The sequence below is a fragment of the Pelodiscus sinensis genome, chromosome 31 (assembly GCF_052426305.1).
Source record: "Pelodiscus sinensis isolate ZL-2025 chromosome 31, ASM5242630v1, whole genome shotgun sequence".
Lineage (NCBI taxonomy): Eukaryota > Metazoa > Chordata > Testudines > Trionychidae > Pelodiscus > Pelodiscus sinensis.
Genome location: NC_143082.1, coordinates 14,226,653 through 14,242,431, shown reverse-complemented (window position 1 = coordinate 14,242,431; position 15,779 = coordinate 14,226,653). Strand labels below are relative to the sequence as shown.

At 61.4% G+C, this 15,779-nt stretch overlaps 1 protein-coding gene across 8 annotated transcripts in view; it reads left to right on the top strand.

Moving 5' to 3' along the window:
• The window catches only part of CTDSP2 (CTD small phosphatase 2), a 72,912-nt gene that overhangs the window by 52,126 nt on the left and 5,007 nt on the right, over window positions 1–15,779 (top strand). For 4 of the 8 annotated variants that reach the window (XM_075901717.2, XM_075901716.2, XM_075901714.2 and 1 more), the window contains 3 exons: window positions 12,939–13,087; window positions 14,157–14,195; window positions 14,875–14,976. In XM_075901717.2, coding sequence (XP_075757832.1) covers window positions 12,939–13,087; window positions 14,157–14,195; window positions 14,875–14,976 — 290 coding nt within the window. Of the gene's footprint in view, window positions 1–8,476; window positions 11,799–12,848; window positions 13,088–14,156; window positions 14,196–14,874; window positions 14,977–15,779 lie in introns of those variants that run through there. The other 4 variants (XM_075901712.2, XM_075901711.2, XM_089774674.1 and 1 more) reach the window with 3 other exon arrangements.

Here is a 15,779-nt window from a genome sequence, read left to right as displayed (position 1 = left end):
AGTGGGAGGCAGGCAAAGCACACCCCCAGGCATTAGCCTCTCCCATTGGCTGGCTGAGGTGGCTCCCCACCTACCATCCTGGCCTTGCATGGCGCCCGTTCTGTTCCTCCCCGTTCATTGTCTAGGGAGCCCGATTCAGGCCTTGTGGGGCAGATTCCTGGGCTGCTAGAGGCTAGGTGCTGTGCTGTTGAGTGTTGTGTTGCTGAGTCCCCGTTGCAGCACTGCTGTGTCTCTCGGGGGATTGTGAGGAGAACCGTGTGTGGCACAGTAGCGAGGCCATATAAGAACCCAAGGGCTTGTGAATCCTCGCACCCTGAGGCCTTGCCCTCCGGAAGCTCAGACAAGAGAGCATCACATTGGTCCCTTCTGGTGTTCTCACTGGTGCTGGGATTTCCTCCCCAGATGGAGCCATGCCAGTGTGAACCCCCTGGAATAAATGGGGATGGCACCAGGAGTTTGCATTGCCTTGCTGCAGCTATGTCGGGGCAGAAATTCCAACACCAGCAGTGCACTAACAAGGAGTGGTCCTGTGGCACCTTAGAGACCAGCAAAAATATTCAGGATCATGAGCGTTCGTGGGCAAAACCCGCTTCGTCAGATGAGCTGGAGTGGAAATAACAGAATCCAAGATATATCGATAGATATGTATGTGTAGATCGATAGATATAAATCAGCAAAAGCAGTTACCTGTTAATTGGAATACCTGTGTTAATGAGGCCAATTAAGCAGGCTGGATATGTCCCAAACAGAGCTTTTGATGTGACAATGTGGATGTTAAAGGCAGGGGAAATTGGCTTTGTAGTGCATTAAGCAGTTAAGGTATTTGTTCAAGCCCAGGGTTGGTCAGATTTGTAGATGAATTCCAGTTCTGCCGTCTCTCTCTGTAATTGGCTGTTGAAATTCCTTTGGAGAAGAACGGCTGCTTTTAAATCCATGCTTGAGTGTCCACGTAGGTTAAAATGTCCCCTACAGGTTTGTGTGTGTGGCCATTCCCGATGTCTAATTTGTGGCCATTTATCCTTTGGCGCAGAGAATGCCTGGTTTGGCCAATATCCATGGCAGAGGGGCATGGCTGGCACTTGACGGCACAGATCAGAGGATGTGCAGTCGCACGAGCTCCTGATGTTGCTGTTCGCGCTAGAGCGTTACAGTCCTTTGCCGTATGTATCAGAGTAGCACTTGACAAGGTTGCAGACGAAGTGGCCTGTCGTGCCGGGCGCTGCACAGAGACGGGAGAAGCGACCGCTCCCGCTGCAAGGATTCTACAAACCAGAAATAACGTGGGGGTTTCCTGCATCGCTGTCAATGGTGCGGCCCTGCTGTGAGGGGCACAAGGCAGCAGGGGGTCCAGTGCATTTGGGAGGGGCGCAGCGGACGTGCAGTGATCGTGCTCTGGCTGCAGAACACAGCCGCCTTTATTCCTCTTAAATACATGAGTGATCCCCTCCTACACCCCCCCCCGTCCCCCTCTCAGTGAGACTGGTGGGGGGAAACCAGACCTTGGTGTGTCACTGGGATGGGCAGCGGACGGGTCCCTTTGGCCTCATCTGGCGGGTGCCTTGCAGCCTCCGTTGGTGGGACTGCTAGTGTAGAGACACTTTCCGTGACACAGAGCCGTCTCTCACACCCTAAAGGTGTGAAGTGGCAGGCTCAAGTGGCCCACAACAGACAGGAACCTCGTGCCTTATCCACACCAGGGCTACTTTCTCTCCTCAGGACCTTGTCTAGTGTTAGCAATGGGAAATGACTCGGAAAGAAAGTTAACGTCGATAAGCCTCTGTGCTCTTGGGGCATGGAGCTGGGGAGCTTGTTTCTGGTTGAAAGAGTCGCTGGTTTGTTCTGGAAGACTTAATAATCCGTAGCACTTACATGCACACTGCGCACTAGTGCACATGCTTTCCTCGCACGGTGGTTGTGAGCTGTGTTCCCTGTAAGCTGAGCGCTTGGGTGGCTTCCCAGGAGAGATTCAAATGCCCAGCTGATTGCAGAGTGTGCATAGCCAGCAGCCTGTGTTCCTGATGGTGGTACACATCTGTGCATGCCTTGGTGCATATGATAAAATGCATTCCGCACATAGATGGAAAAAATTAGAGGGACCATTGGTTGTGACCGTTTCCCAGAGAGGTGATTTGCCTGGTGTTACCATGGGGGTTGTAACACCGGAGACCCTGGCTCCCAGCTCCGTGTTCAGTAAAGAGCAGTGGCACAGATGAGGCTGAAGGTTGGGATTCTCCAGGTGGGAGGTAGGTGCCCCAAGGCCTGGCCAGGAGGCTGTTCTCAGCCACATACTAGTTCACACTTGTGAGGTCTCCTTCCGCAGCCGGTCAGGAAGGAGAATTTGCATTGTAGCTCTTCCCTCTCCCGACCTGTGGCTGAGGTTCAGGTCAGGGCTGCACAAGAGCCTGTTCCGGCTCATCCCGTTTCCCGGCTGACACCCAGCAATCGTTGCCACCCTGGGTCACCAGAGTCTCCCCAAATCACCTTGAACTAGTTTTGTGATCTGCCTAAGGCAAAGGGGGAAACAAAGGCCCGGGGGCTGCCTCTGGCCGCTGGCTTGCCTGGATCCAGCCCTGCGGCTCAGGGCTCTCCCCCAGCACAGGGGAGTCCACGCTGGTGCTCCAGCCCCTCCTCCCCGCCGCACCACCACTGGGTTGAAGCACCCAAAGTCTTCTAGGCTGGGCCCCCCGGCGGCTCTGGTGTGCGAGGGGAATGTGCGGAGGGCCCGTCTCAGTCGGGGGGCATGTCAGCGAGGGGTTGCTGTGGGTTTTTGTTTGGTTTTTGCTTTCCACTTCTGTGCGGCCCCTGACCCCAAAAAGGTTCCCCGTGCCCGCCCTGAGGCGAGGCTGGACAGGATGAGACAGAGGAGGGGGCTGTCCCAGTCCTGGAGAGCTGGGGGTTCTCAGCCTTTTCCTTCCAGAGGTCCCTGTAACGGGCTCTAAAAAGGCCTGTGGGTGCCACGACTTTTTCCACGTATAAAAGCCAGGAGCAGTGTTAGGAGGCGGCAAGCCGGGCGGAGGTCTAGGGCCACACGGAGCCTCAAGAAGCTTAAGTTGCTCAGGGTTCATGGGGCTTGGGGCCCCCGATTTCGGCTTTCTGCCTGGGCCCCAGCCCCTGGCGGCCCTGCATGGCAGACCCCCTGAACCCCGCTTGCAGGCTCCGTGGTGGAGAGGAGTGGGAGGTAATATCTGACCCGCAGGCTGAGATCAACGGAGACCCGGAGCGTTGGCTGGTCTGGGCTCCTAATGGAAGGGACCCGCCTCGCCCACGCACCGGCCTTCTCCCCGCAGCCTGCGCAGGAAGGACGTGCTGGGAAGCCACAATCAGACTTGGAACTAGCTGGTGGGCGGAGGAGACTTATCCGGGAGATTCCTGCCTCCCTGCTGGCTCTTGCTCCGCAGGTTTCAGCTGGGGCAGGGCGTGGTGGGTAATTGAACCCCGGCGTCTCGGGTGCCCGGATCGCCTGGTGGAACGTCTCTGAGTCCTGGCGGAAGCTGGGGCATCGTGCGTGGCCGGGCCACTCCCCGTATGCCAGTGGCTTTCGTTTCAGGGACTGAAAGGCGTTTCCTCCAGCCCCGGGTCTCTGCTCCAGCTCAGCGGTGCTCTGCTGCCCGTCAGACCCTTCACCGGGGCTTTGGTGGGCCGGGCTCCAGTGTTTGGGGGGCAGCTGAAGTGAGAGGGGAGCGTTGGCGGATTGGGGCGAATGCCAAGCTCTGGCATCCACCGGTTCCTGAGAGCGTTTTGGCTGGGAGCCTTGTTTTGGATCTCCCGATTCGTTCCAGGGAATGAATGAGCCACGGGGACTGGTGGCCTTTTTAAAAAAGGAAACCCCGCCCTGGGGGTCTGCCGTTCTCCGGAAGCACAGTCGCCGGCGTAGGGCGTGGCGCTGTAGTGTGACAGCCGGCAGGCGCGGTTCACTGCCGCCAGCGTTCAAACCATCGGAGCCCCTCTGAGCTTTGTCTGTCTCGGTTTCCGCTGGGCTTGGAAGTTTCCGGGCTCCAATCCGTCGTTTCCCAGGCCGGCTGCCGGAAACCCCGAGCGTATCCTAAGAGCAGTGCGGCTCCGGCCTGAAAACATGTAGAACTGCCGGCAGACTCTGCCTGAGGCTTTGTCTACGCTGCGCGCTTTAACGAGCAGCCGCGGCAGCGGGGCCATGGCAGCGCCTGGCGGAGGGGTCTCCCAGCGCACTCAGGCTGCGTCTACACTGTAGCCTTCTTGCGGAAAAGCTTATGCAGATGAAGCTCGGCGTGGACTATCGCCACGCTTCATTTGCATAATTAATGAGCCGCCGTTTTTGCGCAAGAGGCTTTTGCACAGAAGAGCAGCGTCGACGGCTCCTGTTTGCATAGAAACCCTCTCTTGCGCGCAAACGGTGGCTCGTTAATTATGCAAATGAAGCACGGCGATAGACCACGCCGAGCTTCATTTGCATACGGTTTTCCGCAAGAAGGCTACAGTGTAGACGCAGCCTAGGTAAAGCACCACTCCCCAGGCAGTAGCGCTCGGCGTTGGCAGTGCGGCTCCCTGTGCCGTAGCCTGGTTTACACCAGGGATGTGAAAAGTTAACCAGGAACCGGTGTGGGTGGCGCAGCTCCCCCCTACCACAGACTGGAGGCTGCTTGGTTTAGGGGGGATTGCCCTGAAAGTTGGGAGCTACTCCAGCTGGGCTGGAGTGATCCCCAGCTCGGATCCCCCTTGAGCCAGTTACGTGTTAGGTTCACCGAACGTTTAACTGATTAACGGGGATTTTGCATCCCTAGCTTACACTGGTGATTTAGCGCTGTCACTAGCTGGGCTGGGGGGGGGGGGTGTTTTCACATCCCTGCGCCAGAGCGCTATGGGGCAGTAAAGCCCCCGTAGTTTTAGTCCTAATCCCTAGATTGCTTCAGGGCCTCATTTCCTGCCTGGGGGGTCTGGAGAGAATCCGAGTGTGTTTGCTCAGAGACTTACAAGCAGCCATGCCCGGTACCTCCAGCGCCCGGCCTCCTCCTGCAGGGCTGTTGCTTGGCGGTTGCTGGAGGTCGGATATTTCGCTCCGACAGGCAGCCAGGGTGCTGCTAAAATGGCACCGCTCTGTTCTCCCTGGGCCCTGCTGACACCCTGCAGGGGGTGAGACAAGTGTTAGGTTCTTCCTGGAACAGGGGAGACCAGGGACGTAAAATCCCAGTTAATTAGTTAACCGGTCAACCTAATAGTTAACCTGTTAACCAGCGAAGTGGGTTAGCCCCCAACCAGTTAACTGGGACTGAGGAGCACTACCCGTTTCGGGTGATGCTTCCCGGTTAACCAGGTAACCAGTTAACCTTTCCCATCCCCAGGGATGTTTAACACACACTCCTTTGAAATGTCCCTTCCCAGCCTGGCTGGGGAACACACGGGATCCCTCAGCCCCCAGAAAGGAGCAGCCTCCGCCAGGCCGCCCGGCTCTCCCGCTTCCGTGCGGGGAGAGGAGGCGGCCGGCAGGAGGCCGCTGTGGGCTGTGTGGACGGAGCACGCCGGCGTGTGGACGGGCCGAGGTGGCGTCTCGGCCCGGTGGAAAGCCGCCCGTGGAATTCTCTTTTGGGGACTGGGAAAGAGCTCTGAAGGCGTGGATGGCTCTGGAGTGGCCAACCCGCTCTGTCTCTGTCCACGGGGAGACGGGCCGGCCTGGGGGTGCCACGGGGCGTGGGAAACGTGGCCTTGAACTGGCCAGGGGGTGGCGCTCCCCAGGGAGCCGGGTCTGTGTCACGGCGCTGGGCAAAAAGCACCAGGGGATTGTAGCCGGTTGTATGGGTGGGGAGGGCAGGCGATGGAAGGGGAAGGTCCCTCGTCTAACCGCCCCCCATCTTGGGAGCTGCAAAACCTGTGCAAGGGGAAAGGTGCCTTGTTCTTCCTAACCCCCCACTCCCGTTCCCAGGCCAGGGCTCTCGAGCGTGTGAATAATTCATGTCGCGGGGGTCCCACTCGGGGCTCTGGCTCCGGGCGAGGGACTTTCCACTCGGATTCCACGCGTGGGTAGCTAGTCGTCCTGTCCCCCCCCCCGGAAGGGAGACGACCCCACAGTTCCTCCCCCCCGACTTTGTAAGCTCGCCCCTTCCCAGCGAGCAGCCCTGCTGCACGGGGCCCAGGCCGGAGCCCCGAGACGCTCAGCGGCCACACTCAGTGCGGTTTGGGCGCCGAGTCGCCGGTTCGTGGATGAATTCGCTTCGGGGCACGGCGCTCGCAGCGGGGCCAGGCCAGTGGGCCGCTGCGGGGACTCAGCCCGTCAGCATCAGGGGCTGCAGCTGAACTTGGCCCCAGCTGCAGGGTGCACAGAGGGGTCCCCCCCCATTCTGAGGATGGGCTGGGAAGGGCTGATATCCCATCTGTGGTCCCAGTCCGCACTGACTGGAAACGGGTGGAAGAAGCTTATTGGGCTTCCCTGAATTTGAGATTCCCACCTGCCCTGGGGCAGCTAGAAACCCAGAGGGGCAGTAACCGGAGAGGCCTGAGCCTGGGATGGGTGCTGGCTGCATTAGTACCTAGGCAGTCCCTGGCCGCGCAGCCGGTGAGAGGCGTCTGGCAAAGCCAAGTGCGGGCAGGCTGGGGAGCAGGATGTGGGGGGGGCCAGAAAGCGGGGTGCCCTCGTGTGCCTCATAGACAGTAAATCATGGTCCTCTTGTGCCAAAAATGGGCTGCCCAGAGGCTGACGTATGAGTGTCTGGTTTCTTACGGGGACAGCATGAGGGGACTACACTGAAGTCCCCCCCCACCTCCCCCCGAGGACGGGGTGATGGTGCGTGAGGGGAACCCAGCTGCCAGCAAGGCGTGTGTCTTGGCTGGGCCTGGCCCTCTCGGCGGCTGCGCCCCGCCCCCCATCACCCTAAAGCACTTCGGCTCGGGAACCGAGCGAGCAGCTACCTCGGAGTTGATGCCCCACCCTGCTCCCTGCGAGGGGTCCCCAAATGGCGGGGCAGAGCGGGCAGCCCGGGAGCCCCCCACCCTCTGCCGCTTCCGGCTGGACCTGCCAGCCCTGGGCCGGAAAATCCGGAAAGTAAAATGTGAAGCGGGCGAACGAGCACCGGGACTCGCTGACGGGGGCTGTAGAAAAACCGGGGCTGCGGTTCTCGCTGGGGCGTCTTGCTCAGGGTGTCTCTAGCTCCAATTGCAAAACCGTTTCAATCCCTCCCCCCCCCCCCCCCCAACCATTGTGGCTGCACTTGGCACCCAGAGCGCTCAGGGCAGGCGCCTCAACAGCCACCAAGAGCTGCCGTGGCCGCGTCCTGCCCTCCGGCTCCCCGGACGGGATTTCCTACCGGCCAGCTGGATCGTCCGCCGCTTGCTCTGTGGGTCATGAAGGAGGCCAGGACACCTGGCCTGTCCCACGGGCCGCGGAGTCCAGCCACAGCCATCGCCGCAGGGAGCTCTGGGACCTGCCCAGCCGCATCGCCCTGGCCAACCACGCGGGGAACCTTGAGCCGGATGTATCCTTGGCCTGGGGGTGGAGCTCGAGTGGCATTGGCACGGCTGTGAGCAGAGCCCTGCCAATCCGTGGGCACCTGCCTCCGGGGATGTGGATACCATGGTGCCAAGGGGGTGTGATCGGGGACGTGCGAGGGAGGCTGCTTTTGGTGCTCCCCAGGCTCGCGGGGGACTGGAGGACTAACCATCGTGCCGTCCCCACTGCCCGTCCCAGCTCCCAGACGGGTGTGGGGCGTCTGACAGTGGGACCCCAGTGGTGTCTGGATTCCATTTTTTATAAGCCTCAGCCGCCACCTCTTGCCTTGTGCCAACCCTCCTGCACCTTTTCCTCTGGCTCCATGTCTCTCCCTCCTGGGGGGGGCTGTATCTGACTTCAGCCTTGGCTATTTTGAGAGCCTGACTCATGCACTGACCTTCATCGCCGTCTCCCCGAACGTTGGCGTGCCTCCGCCTATACGCTAGGAAATACGGTATTGTGGAACCTCCGCAGTCCGGCACCCTCGGGACCTGACCGGGGCTGAACCAGAGAATTTGCCAGACCACAGGAGGCCGATATTGTCTAGCTGTGTTACCAACACGGCCACTGCTCGCTGGGCTGGGAGACGACATTGAGGGGTAAGTTAGAGCGAAATGACACTGAGAGCCGGGACTGGGGGCTGTAAACAAACTTTATGGGACCGCGGGAAACTTGGCCACACCCGTAAGTGGCCATCCAGGAACTCGAATCGTGCTGGACCACGGATGGTGCCGTTCCAGGGAGTGCCGGACGAGAGCGGTTCGACTTGTCCTGTGGTTTCGCCAGACAAGACCCTAGGATGTTGGAAGTGCGCTGGATCCTCCACCTGGGAGCCACGTGTCCCTGGCCGAGCCTGTGACAAAGGGGCTGGATTAGCAGCAGCTCGGTCAGCTTGGAGACTGACCCGTGGCGGAAACGTGGTTGTGAGGCGCCGCCGCCCCCGCTCCTGTCTGCGTGGCTTTCTCCTCTTCACGGCACCGGGCGCTGCATCCCTTTCTGTCGACAAAGGGAGGGGTGGGGGGGGGAGCACGGATTTGCTCCTGGGCTCGTCTGTCTGGCCGACAAACGCCTCGCGGACTCCAACGGGACGGTAAGCGCCCGTTTAACCGGGACGGGAATTTAAACTGGAACAGTTCACCAGAGGCTGGAATGGATCCTCCATCCTTGGCCCATTGGGCTCCGGGTCAAACAGGAGGGAAGCGGGGCACGTCCTATGACCTGTGCTTTGCAGATTAGGTGTTCCTGGTGGTCTCTTCCGACCCGGGAACCTTCTAAAATGCTTTGGGATGAAGCATTCCTCAAAAACGCCTCCCTCGGGGGCACCCCGGCAGCCCGACCCCTCTCCCAGCATGGGACCGGATGAGATTCGCCTGCCTGCTGCTGGAATGCACCGCGTTGGAGGAGACGTGTGTGGAGGAATTTGCACCTGGCGGCGCTTTGGGGCTTTCTCACTTGGGGTATCAAGCCCACCTGGGCACAAGAATCGTGGCGAGCAAATCAAAGGCCAATGGTTGCTTCCATCGTGGAGTCTTGTCGGGCTCCAGTGGCCTCTCTCACCCTCTTCTGCCTTCCCCGTGTCCTCCCCCTTGAATTCCGGCTCATGCTGCCGTAGACAATGCAGCTGGGTGGTTGACTTTAGCCCCAGGCTGTCCTCTCGGGAGGTCCTGCTATGGCCACCGTTGGCAGGACCTGACGCTAGGCCATGCCAGCGTGCTGGCTCCCCCCTGCTAATAACGCTATTGCACCTCGCCTGCCGTCCAGGCTCTTCCGCCGCCACCAGCCCAGCAGCTATGACCTGGCCGAGAGTCTGGCAGCCCGTGTCCATCGCTGGGCGGGTTGGCTCTGCAGGCGGGCGGTGTGGAGATGGCTTCCGGCATGGGCTGCACCGGATTCTCTGTCGCCAGGGTCTGCCCCCACCACCGCAGCCGGCTGAGCTGTAACTGCTCCTGGCAAGCGAGGGTACGTGGAGGGAAACCCGGCGCTGGCGCCTTGAGACCAGGATGGGCTTAGGTTAGGCTTCAAGGTGAGCATAAAGCTCGGGAAACAAGGAGTGATCCTGTGGCACCTTAGGGTATGTCTACACTCCAGCGTTCTGTCGGAAAAACGGCCGTGTTCCCAACAACCCCGGAGTTACGTCCACACTGCAATCCCGTTGTTTCGGGAAAAAATCGAAAGAGCAGAGGGGGCTTTTCCAACATTGGCGAACCTCATTCTACGAGGAAGAAGCCTTTTTGTGGAGAGCTCTTTCAGCAAAAGCTGCGCGTGGATGGGGAAGAGGGAAAAGCCCAGGTGCCCTGGCAGCCCCTCTGCTCGTAGCAATCGCAGCTTCCACGCGAGCGAGCCTCCATTCAGGGCGGACGCTCTCTTTCGAAGAAGCAGATTGCTTTTTCGATGCACTTTGGCAGTGTGGACGCGCTCTTCTGGAAAAGCCTGCAGTCTAGACGTAGCCTTAGAGACTAACAACAACAGATGCAGGCGCTTGAGCCTGCGTGGGCAAAACCCACTTCCCCAGCTGCGCTGGGCGGGAAATAAGGAACCCAGAATTTCTAACAGGAAAAAGAAGGGAGAGGGCACCTGTCTATTGAAGGACCGGTGCTAATGAGGCCCGTTGAGTGGGCTGGAAGTGTCCCATACTTCGTTTTTTATGGCCACGAGGTGTTGGATGCCGGGCAGGCTGGCTTTATAACGCCGCATCCAGTCCGAGGCTTGGAGAGCGGAGAAGGCGCCTTGAGCAGCGGCTGTATCAGCCAGGCGGCCGCCTCCCCTTGACCCAGTGTGAGAATAGAAACCCCCAACCTGGAAAGATTCCCCCAGGTGAGGGTGGCGCTGCGGGTCTGGCACTATTGGCGGGAGAAGAGAAATAACCGACTGGGTCCCAGGGTGGTCGGAAAGGTCCCCAGGACGCTGGAGCCGTTTAGAGGGGTTTTAAAGGTTGGTCTACATGGGGCATGTCCTGCCGAATGAGACCCCAGGTGCCTGCCTGGGGAGGTGAGACTGCCTTAGATTCCCACTTGCCTTAATCCGGAGCAATTGTCTTGTGTGGACACGCTATGGGGTTCTCCTGCTGCAGGGCGGTGGCTCTTTGCTACGTTCTGCTGTGCTCTAGAGGTGATCCGATTTCCCTGCCGTGACTGTTAAGCGTGGAGCGGGTGCATCGGGGGTTCTCACGTCCCTTAGGACCAGCCGCTGCTGGACACGTTAGGCCCACGGGCTGCTATGGTGGCGAATCCTCTGTTCCCAAGAATTCTCCCCTTTACCCTCCAGGGACATGTGCCTGGCGTTTGGGGGGTTGCGAACGCAGGCATGGGGCCGGGACCGTCTGCTCTGGGGAGACTTGCGTTTGCGCACGGCCTCGGGTTCTTGGTTGCTGGCTGCGCCTCTGCAGCTGGTGCCGGAGGGAAAGGGAGCCAAGGAGCCGCCTTCGTGCCGGGGCTCGGCTCAGCAGAGGAGACGGGCGACGCGTCTGGGCCCGGAACGAAGGGTTTTCAGGAGAAAATGTTCAGAGCCGCTTGTTAAGAGGCTCGGACCAGGGAGAAAGAGGAAATGCAGCTGGCGTTTGAAATTGCGCTTAGTGAGGGAAAGGCCTTGGGCGGGTGTGTGGGGGGGGCCCTGGGTGAGTGTTTGTGGGGGGATGTGGGGTGCTGCTGCTGGGTGAGTGTGGGGCATTGCTGGGTGTGTTTTTGGGGTGCTGCTGGGCGTGTGTGTTTTTGGGGTGCTGCTGGGTGTGCGGGGGGGGGGCTGTTTCGTTCCACCCTCAAAAGCTACCCCAGGGTGCCTGCCAGTTTGCACCTTGCATCCCACTGGCTGCTGCCTGCCCCCTCAGCGCCTCCCCAGCCCGGCAGGGGATTATCAGCAAAGCAAATAGCAGGTTTATCATTAACCGGTCCCATTGGCTGGGCTCCCTGTGTGTCGGCCAAAGGTCCCAGCCCCCCCTCCCAGCTGGCATGGCCCTTGCAAGGGGTCGGGAATGAGCCCAGCCCCTCGGGGGGCATCTGTAAATGGGGGCTGGCTGGCACAAGGGGAGCGTTTGCCCTTGCTCCACAGGGCAGGTTTGATGGACTCTCAGGAGCTGGCCAGGCGCCCCCTTCTGCATCCTGGGCCTGAGACCGGTGCCTTGGTGCGGGGCCAGGACTGGGGAAGGGAGCCGTCCCCGAACACCACTGGGCCATTAGTGCCATGTAGCCACCTCTGTCCGGGTGCGGTGCTGGCGACGGAGGAAAAGCTGCGGCTGTTATCGGAGCGGGCTGGGGACTAGACACGGGTTATCGGTGGGCTGGGCTCACTGCCGGCCCCAGGCTCCTCTCCCCGGTTCTCTCCAGGATGCAGCGGGGAGGAAGCCAGCCAGGTGAGCCCTGCCCCCCGGTGTGTGCTGGGAGCACAGAGATGTGGTGCATTCAGCCCGCCTGAAAAAGATCCTAATTGCAGGAGAGATGAAGGGACTTGCCTGAGGCTACGTGAGGAGTCAGTGGCAGAGCTCACACGCTGGAGGGGAGGAAAGCCTGGGTGCAGAATAACAACTGGGGAGGGGCGGTGGAATTACGGGCCCAGGGTTGGGGTGTAGCGATGCAGCTGCCGGAGCCAGGCGAAGGAGCCGCTCCCAGGCGCAGCCTGTGGCTCTCTGTAGGAGAGGTAGGTCCTGCCGGAGGGAGCGTACTGACCCCTATGCCTGCTCTACCCTGGGGCTTGGGCCTTTTGCTTTTAGTCTCTTTGGGAGGGCACAGTGGCCTGGAGATGCTGCTGTCTCCCTCCTGCTCCCCCCTCGCCCGGCTCAGAGCTGGGCCTCGCTGCCCTGCGAACAGCTGTCTGGTTTCTTGGGGGAAAACCTTGTGGAGTGTGTGTTCTGCCGGAATGGCTGGATTCCCCCTCCCCAACCCCCCCGCCGGGGGCTGCAGCATCTGTTGCCTCCAGCCAGTGCCGATCACTTGGCTATTGGTCAGCGAGGAGGCCGAGAAACGCGCCCTGTGTGCGCTGTGGCTGCTTCCCCATTGACTCTGAGCCGGGGCTGTTTATCTCACTGGCTGCACTGGCCTGGCACGTCCCCCCCCCCCCCCCATTCCCGCTTCACACCCTCCCCGCCCTTCCCAGCTCCGGACAGCACCGCACTGCCAAGATGCTGGGCCCGCGCGGGTCTGCAGCGCCACCTCCTGGCCGCTGCTCAGCATTGCAGCCCTGGGCCCGGGGTCGCAGCCTGACGGGCGTTGGGTGGGGTGGGCTACTTGGGAAGGGCATGCGGTGGGTGGGACGGCAGCTGGATGTGTGAGGAGTGAGGGCTGAATCCTCTCCATCCTTGAAGGAATTTCCCACAATCCTTTGCTTTCTGCTGTGTGACTGTCGTGGGTAGACCTGGTGCTAAGCTGCCCCCCAGGCTGGGAACAGACCGGATCTTTCTCCCCAGATCCTGCAATATCGAGAGATCGATTGTGGCCCTGGCTTTGCGGGGGACCCTCCCGCTCACACCTGGCTCTGGCTCTCTCCCTCGCTCCAGGCTTGGCGTCCAGGTCTTCTCCCAAGAAACCGCGCGGCCGGAACATTTTCAAGGCGCTTTTCTGTTGCCTCCGCGCACAGAATGTCGGGCAGTCGGTCTGCGGAGGGGAGCGTGTGCTGCGCAAGGAGGAGGCCAGCACCATCGCCAAGGTGAGGGGGCGGCAGGGCTCGGGGAGGGGGCTGGCTAGACACCGGTGGGTTTCCCCCGCGGGCCTGTCTCTCAAGAACGAACCTGCTTCGCCACCGATTGCAGGGAGCCCAGGAGTCCGTTGCTGGTTCTTACTCCAGATGTGATTGAATGGAGCCTGATCTAGGTATAGCCCCCCTCCCCCCCAAAACGGCACCGATCTTCCCCCAAAACTCACAGAGCGGGCGTGCGGGGACCCCCACCAGCTGGGGTGGGGATGTTCCTCCGGGAGGCTGCATCGGGTCCCCTCTCCGTAAACGAGTCACTGGAGGTCGGGGGTTTCCAAACGACGGGGCATGACCCAGGGCTGGGGGAATGTCGGGCCCTGGGTCACGTGGCTGCAGGGGGGATCAGGTGAGCAGTTTGGGGGGTAGGCTGAGGCAGCTCCCTGCCTGTGCTGGCCCTGCAGGCTGCGCCCCAGAAGCAGCTGCAGCAGGCTCGGCTTCTGGGGAGGGGGGTGAGTGCACAGGGCTCCGCGTCCTGCCCCGAGCACGCGCTCTGCGCTCCCACTGGCTGGGAACCTGCTGCCCCCACAAAGCCAGCATCCCCTCCTGCACCCCAACGCTCCGTCCTGCACCCCAACGCTCCGTCCTGCACCCCAACGCCCCGTCCTGCAGCCCGCACGCCGGACATGTTCTGTCAGGTCGTGGCATCAACAATTTCCTTCAGCTGGGTCATGAGAGAAAGAAGTTTGCAAAGCGCTGCTGTATGCCCATGGGGAAGCGGGGAGGTGTTTGTCACACCCGGACCCCCCTGCCCTTCCCTGCTCTGTCGTATGCCCCACGTTCTCCCGCTGACCTGGCGCGTGGGCTGAGACTCAGCCGCCTTCGATTGTTCCTGAGCGATTTCGCTCCCCTTCTCGCAGCTGAGAATTGCTGGGCGCCCAGGGCACAGAGCCGAGGGGAGGTCCGTGCCCGGATCAGGGCCGAGGGGTGGGGGTTAGTCTGTGCAGCGCGCTCGGGGCCGCGCTGTCTCGGCTGCTGCTGGCTCCCACCCTAATTCCTAGGTTTCTCCTCTTCGTTCCCGCTCCAGTCGGACCTGCTGCAGTGTCTTCAGTACCAGTTCTACCAGGTGTGTGCAAAGGAGCTGCCATGGATTGAGGGGGTGGGAGGGGGGGCTAAGATTCCCAGTTCCGATCCCCCGAGAAAATATCCCTTCCTCTCCTGCGGGAACAGGACCCAAGCCAAACCCCCCTGGTATCCGTGGGGGTCCAGTGGGCTTTGTGCTGGCGTGGGCTGCAGCCTAGAGTCAGCCGCCTTCCCTGGGAAAGCGGAGCCGCTCAAGGCTTCAAAGGCTGGGCCAGTTCCCCACGCGTCCCTGAACATCTGCTGTGAGCCAGGAGGGGCAGGAACGCAAGCCCCGTGCTCTGGGTGTCCGGAAGCCTCTGACTGCCAGGGACACTCCAGGCCCATTCTGTTGGGTCGCGCATCCACAATTGCCTTCCACGGGGTCATGAGAAAACCGGTCTGCAAACCGCCAGGCTAGACCGTGGATCTGACCCAGCCTGGCCGTTCCGTGCCCCGGCCCGTGCAGCCTGTGGCAAGGTCTCCCTCTGGGAATGCAGCCTGGGCCGGCTTGGAGAAGTTTTCCTAGAGGCGGCCAGTAAATCCGGCGCGCTCTCGGGGTCCTGCGGAGGTACCCCACCCCCGATCACCAGGTGGGCAGCCTCTCCCTGCTGGCCCCCAGTGGCTGTCGGATGCCCAAGCCCCGTGCAGCCTTCTCCAGCATGGGGCTGTCTCTCCCCTTGCAGATCCCCGGGACATGCCTGCTCCCCGAGGTGACCCAGCAGGACCAGGGCAGGATCTGCGTGGTGATCGACCTGGACGAGACGCTGGTGCACAGCTCCTTTAAGGTGCCCCCGCATGTTTGCTCGGGGGAGGGTGGGCAGAGGGCGGCTGCTGATGGGAAGAGAGGGGGTAGGGGCAGGAAAATGCTTCATCCAGCTCTCATGACCCCCCCCAACTGGGGGCGTCTGGGGCTGGAAAAGGGCTCGGACAGCCGGGGGGTGGGACTCCCCTGAGCACCTGCGGCTGAGCAGCGGAGCAGCTGGTGTGTAGGGGGCTCACGCCCGTTTTCACCAAACCAGGGGCGGGTGCGCTAGGCAGGGGGAGGCGTTGCCTTCCCGGACTGCCAGCCTGGCCCCGCCCCCAGAACGCCTACTGGAGCCAGGTGCCTTCCACCCTCCCCCAGCGCAGGGGCCACGCCCCACCCCGCCTCCCCATGACGCTGGGGGTGCGGCCTGGGCAGAAGGGGCGGGGTGGGGGTGGGATTGGGGGCTTGCCTCCCCCAGCCCCACCTTCACCCACCGCCCATGCCCCCAATTCTGGCAGCTCATTTGCAGCTGGGCCGCAGACCTGAACTCGGCCCCCCATCACCCCAGGAGCTGGTGGTCGGGCCCTGCCCCTCTTACTCGCCCGGACCCTGCTTCCTTTGAGGGACACGCTCCCCCCAACCACCCTGCTCAAGTGCAGGCCAGCTGGGGGTCTCGGAGCCCTCTGCCCGGGGCTGCTGGGCCCAGGCCTGGAGTGACACATGCTGAGGTCAGAAGCTGTGTCACGTCGAAGAGCCTTACCGAACCTGCGGGGATCTCACCAACGGGCCGATGGAGATAGAAACCCTCCAGTTGTAGATTTGCATGGGGACCGGTGCGAGCAG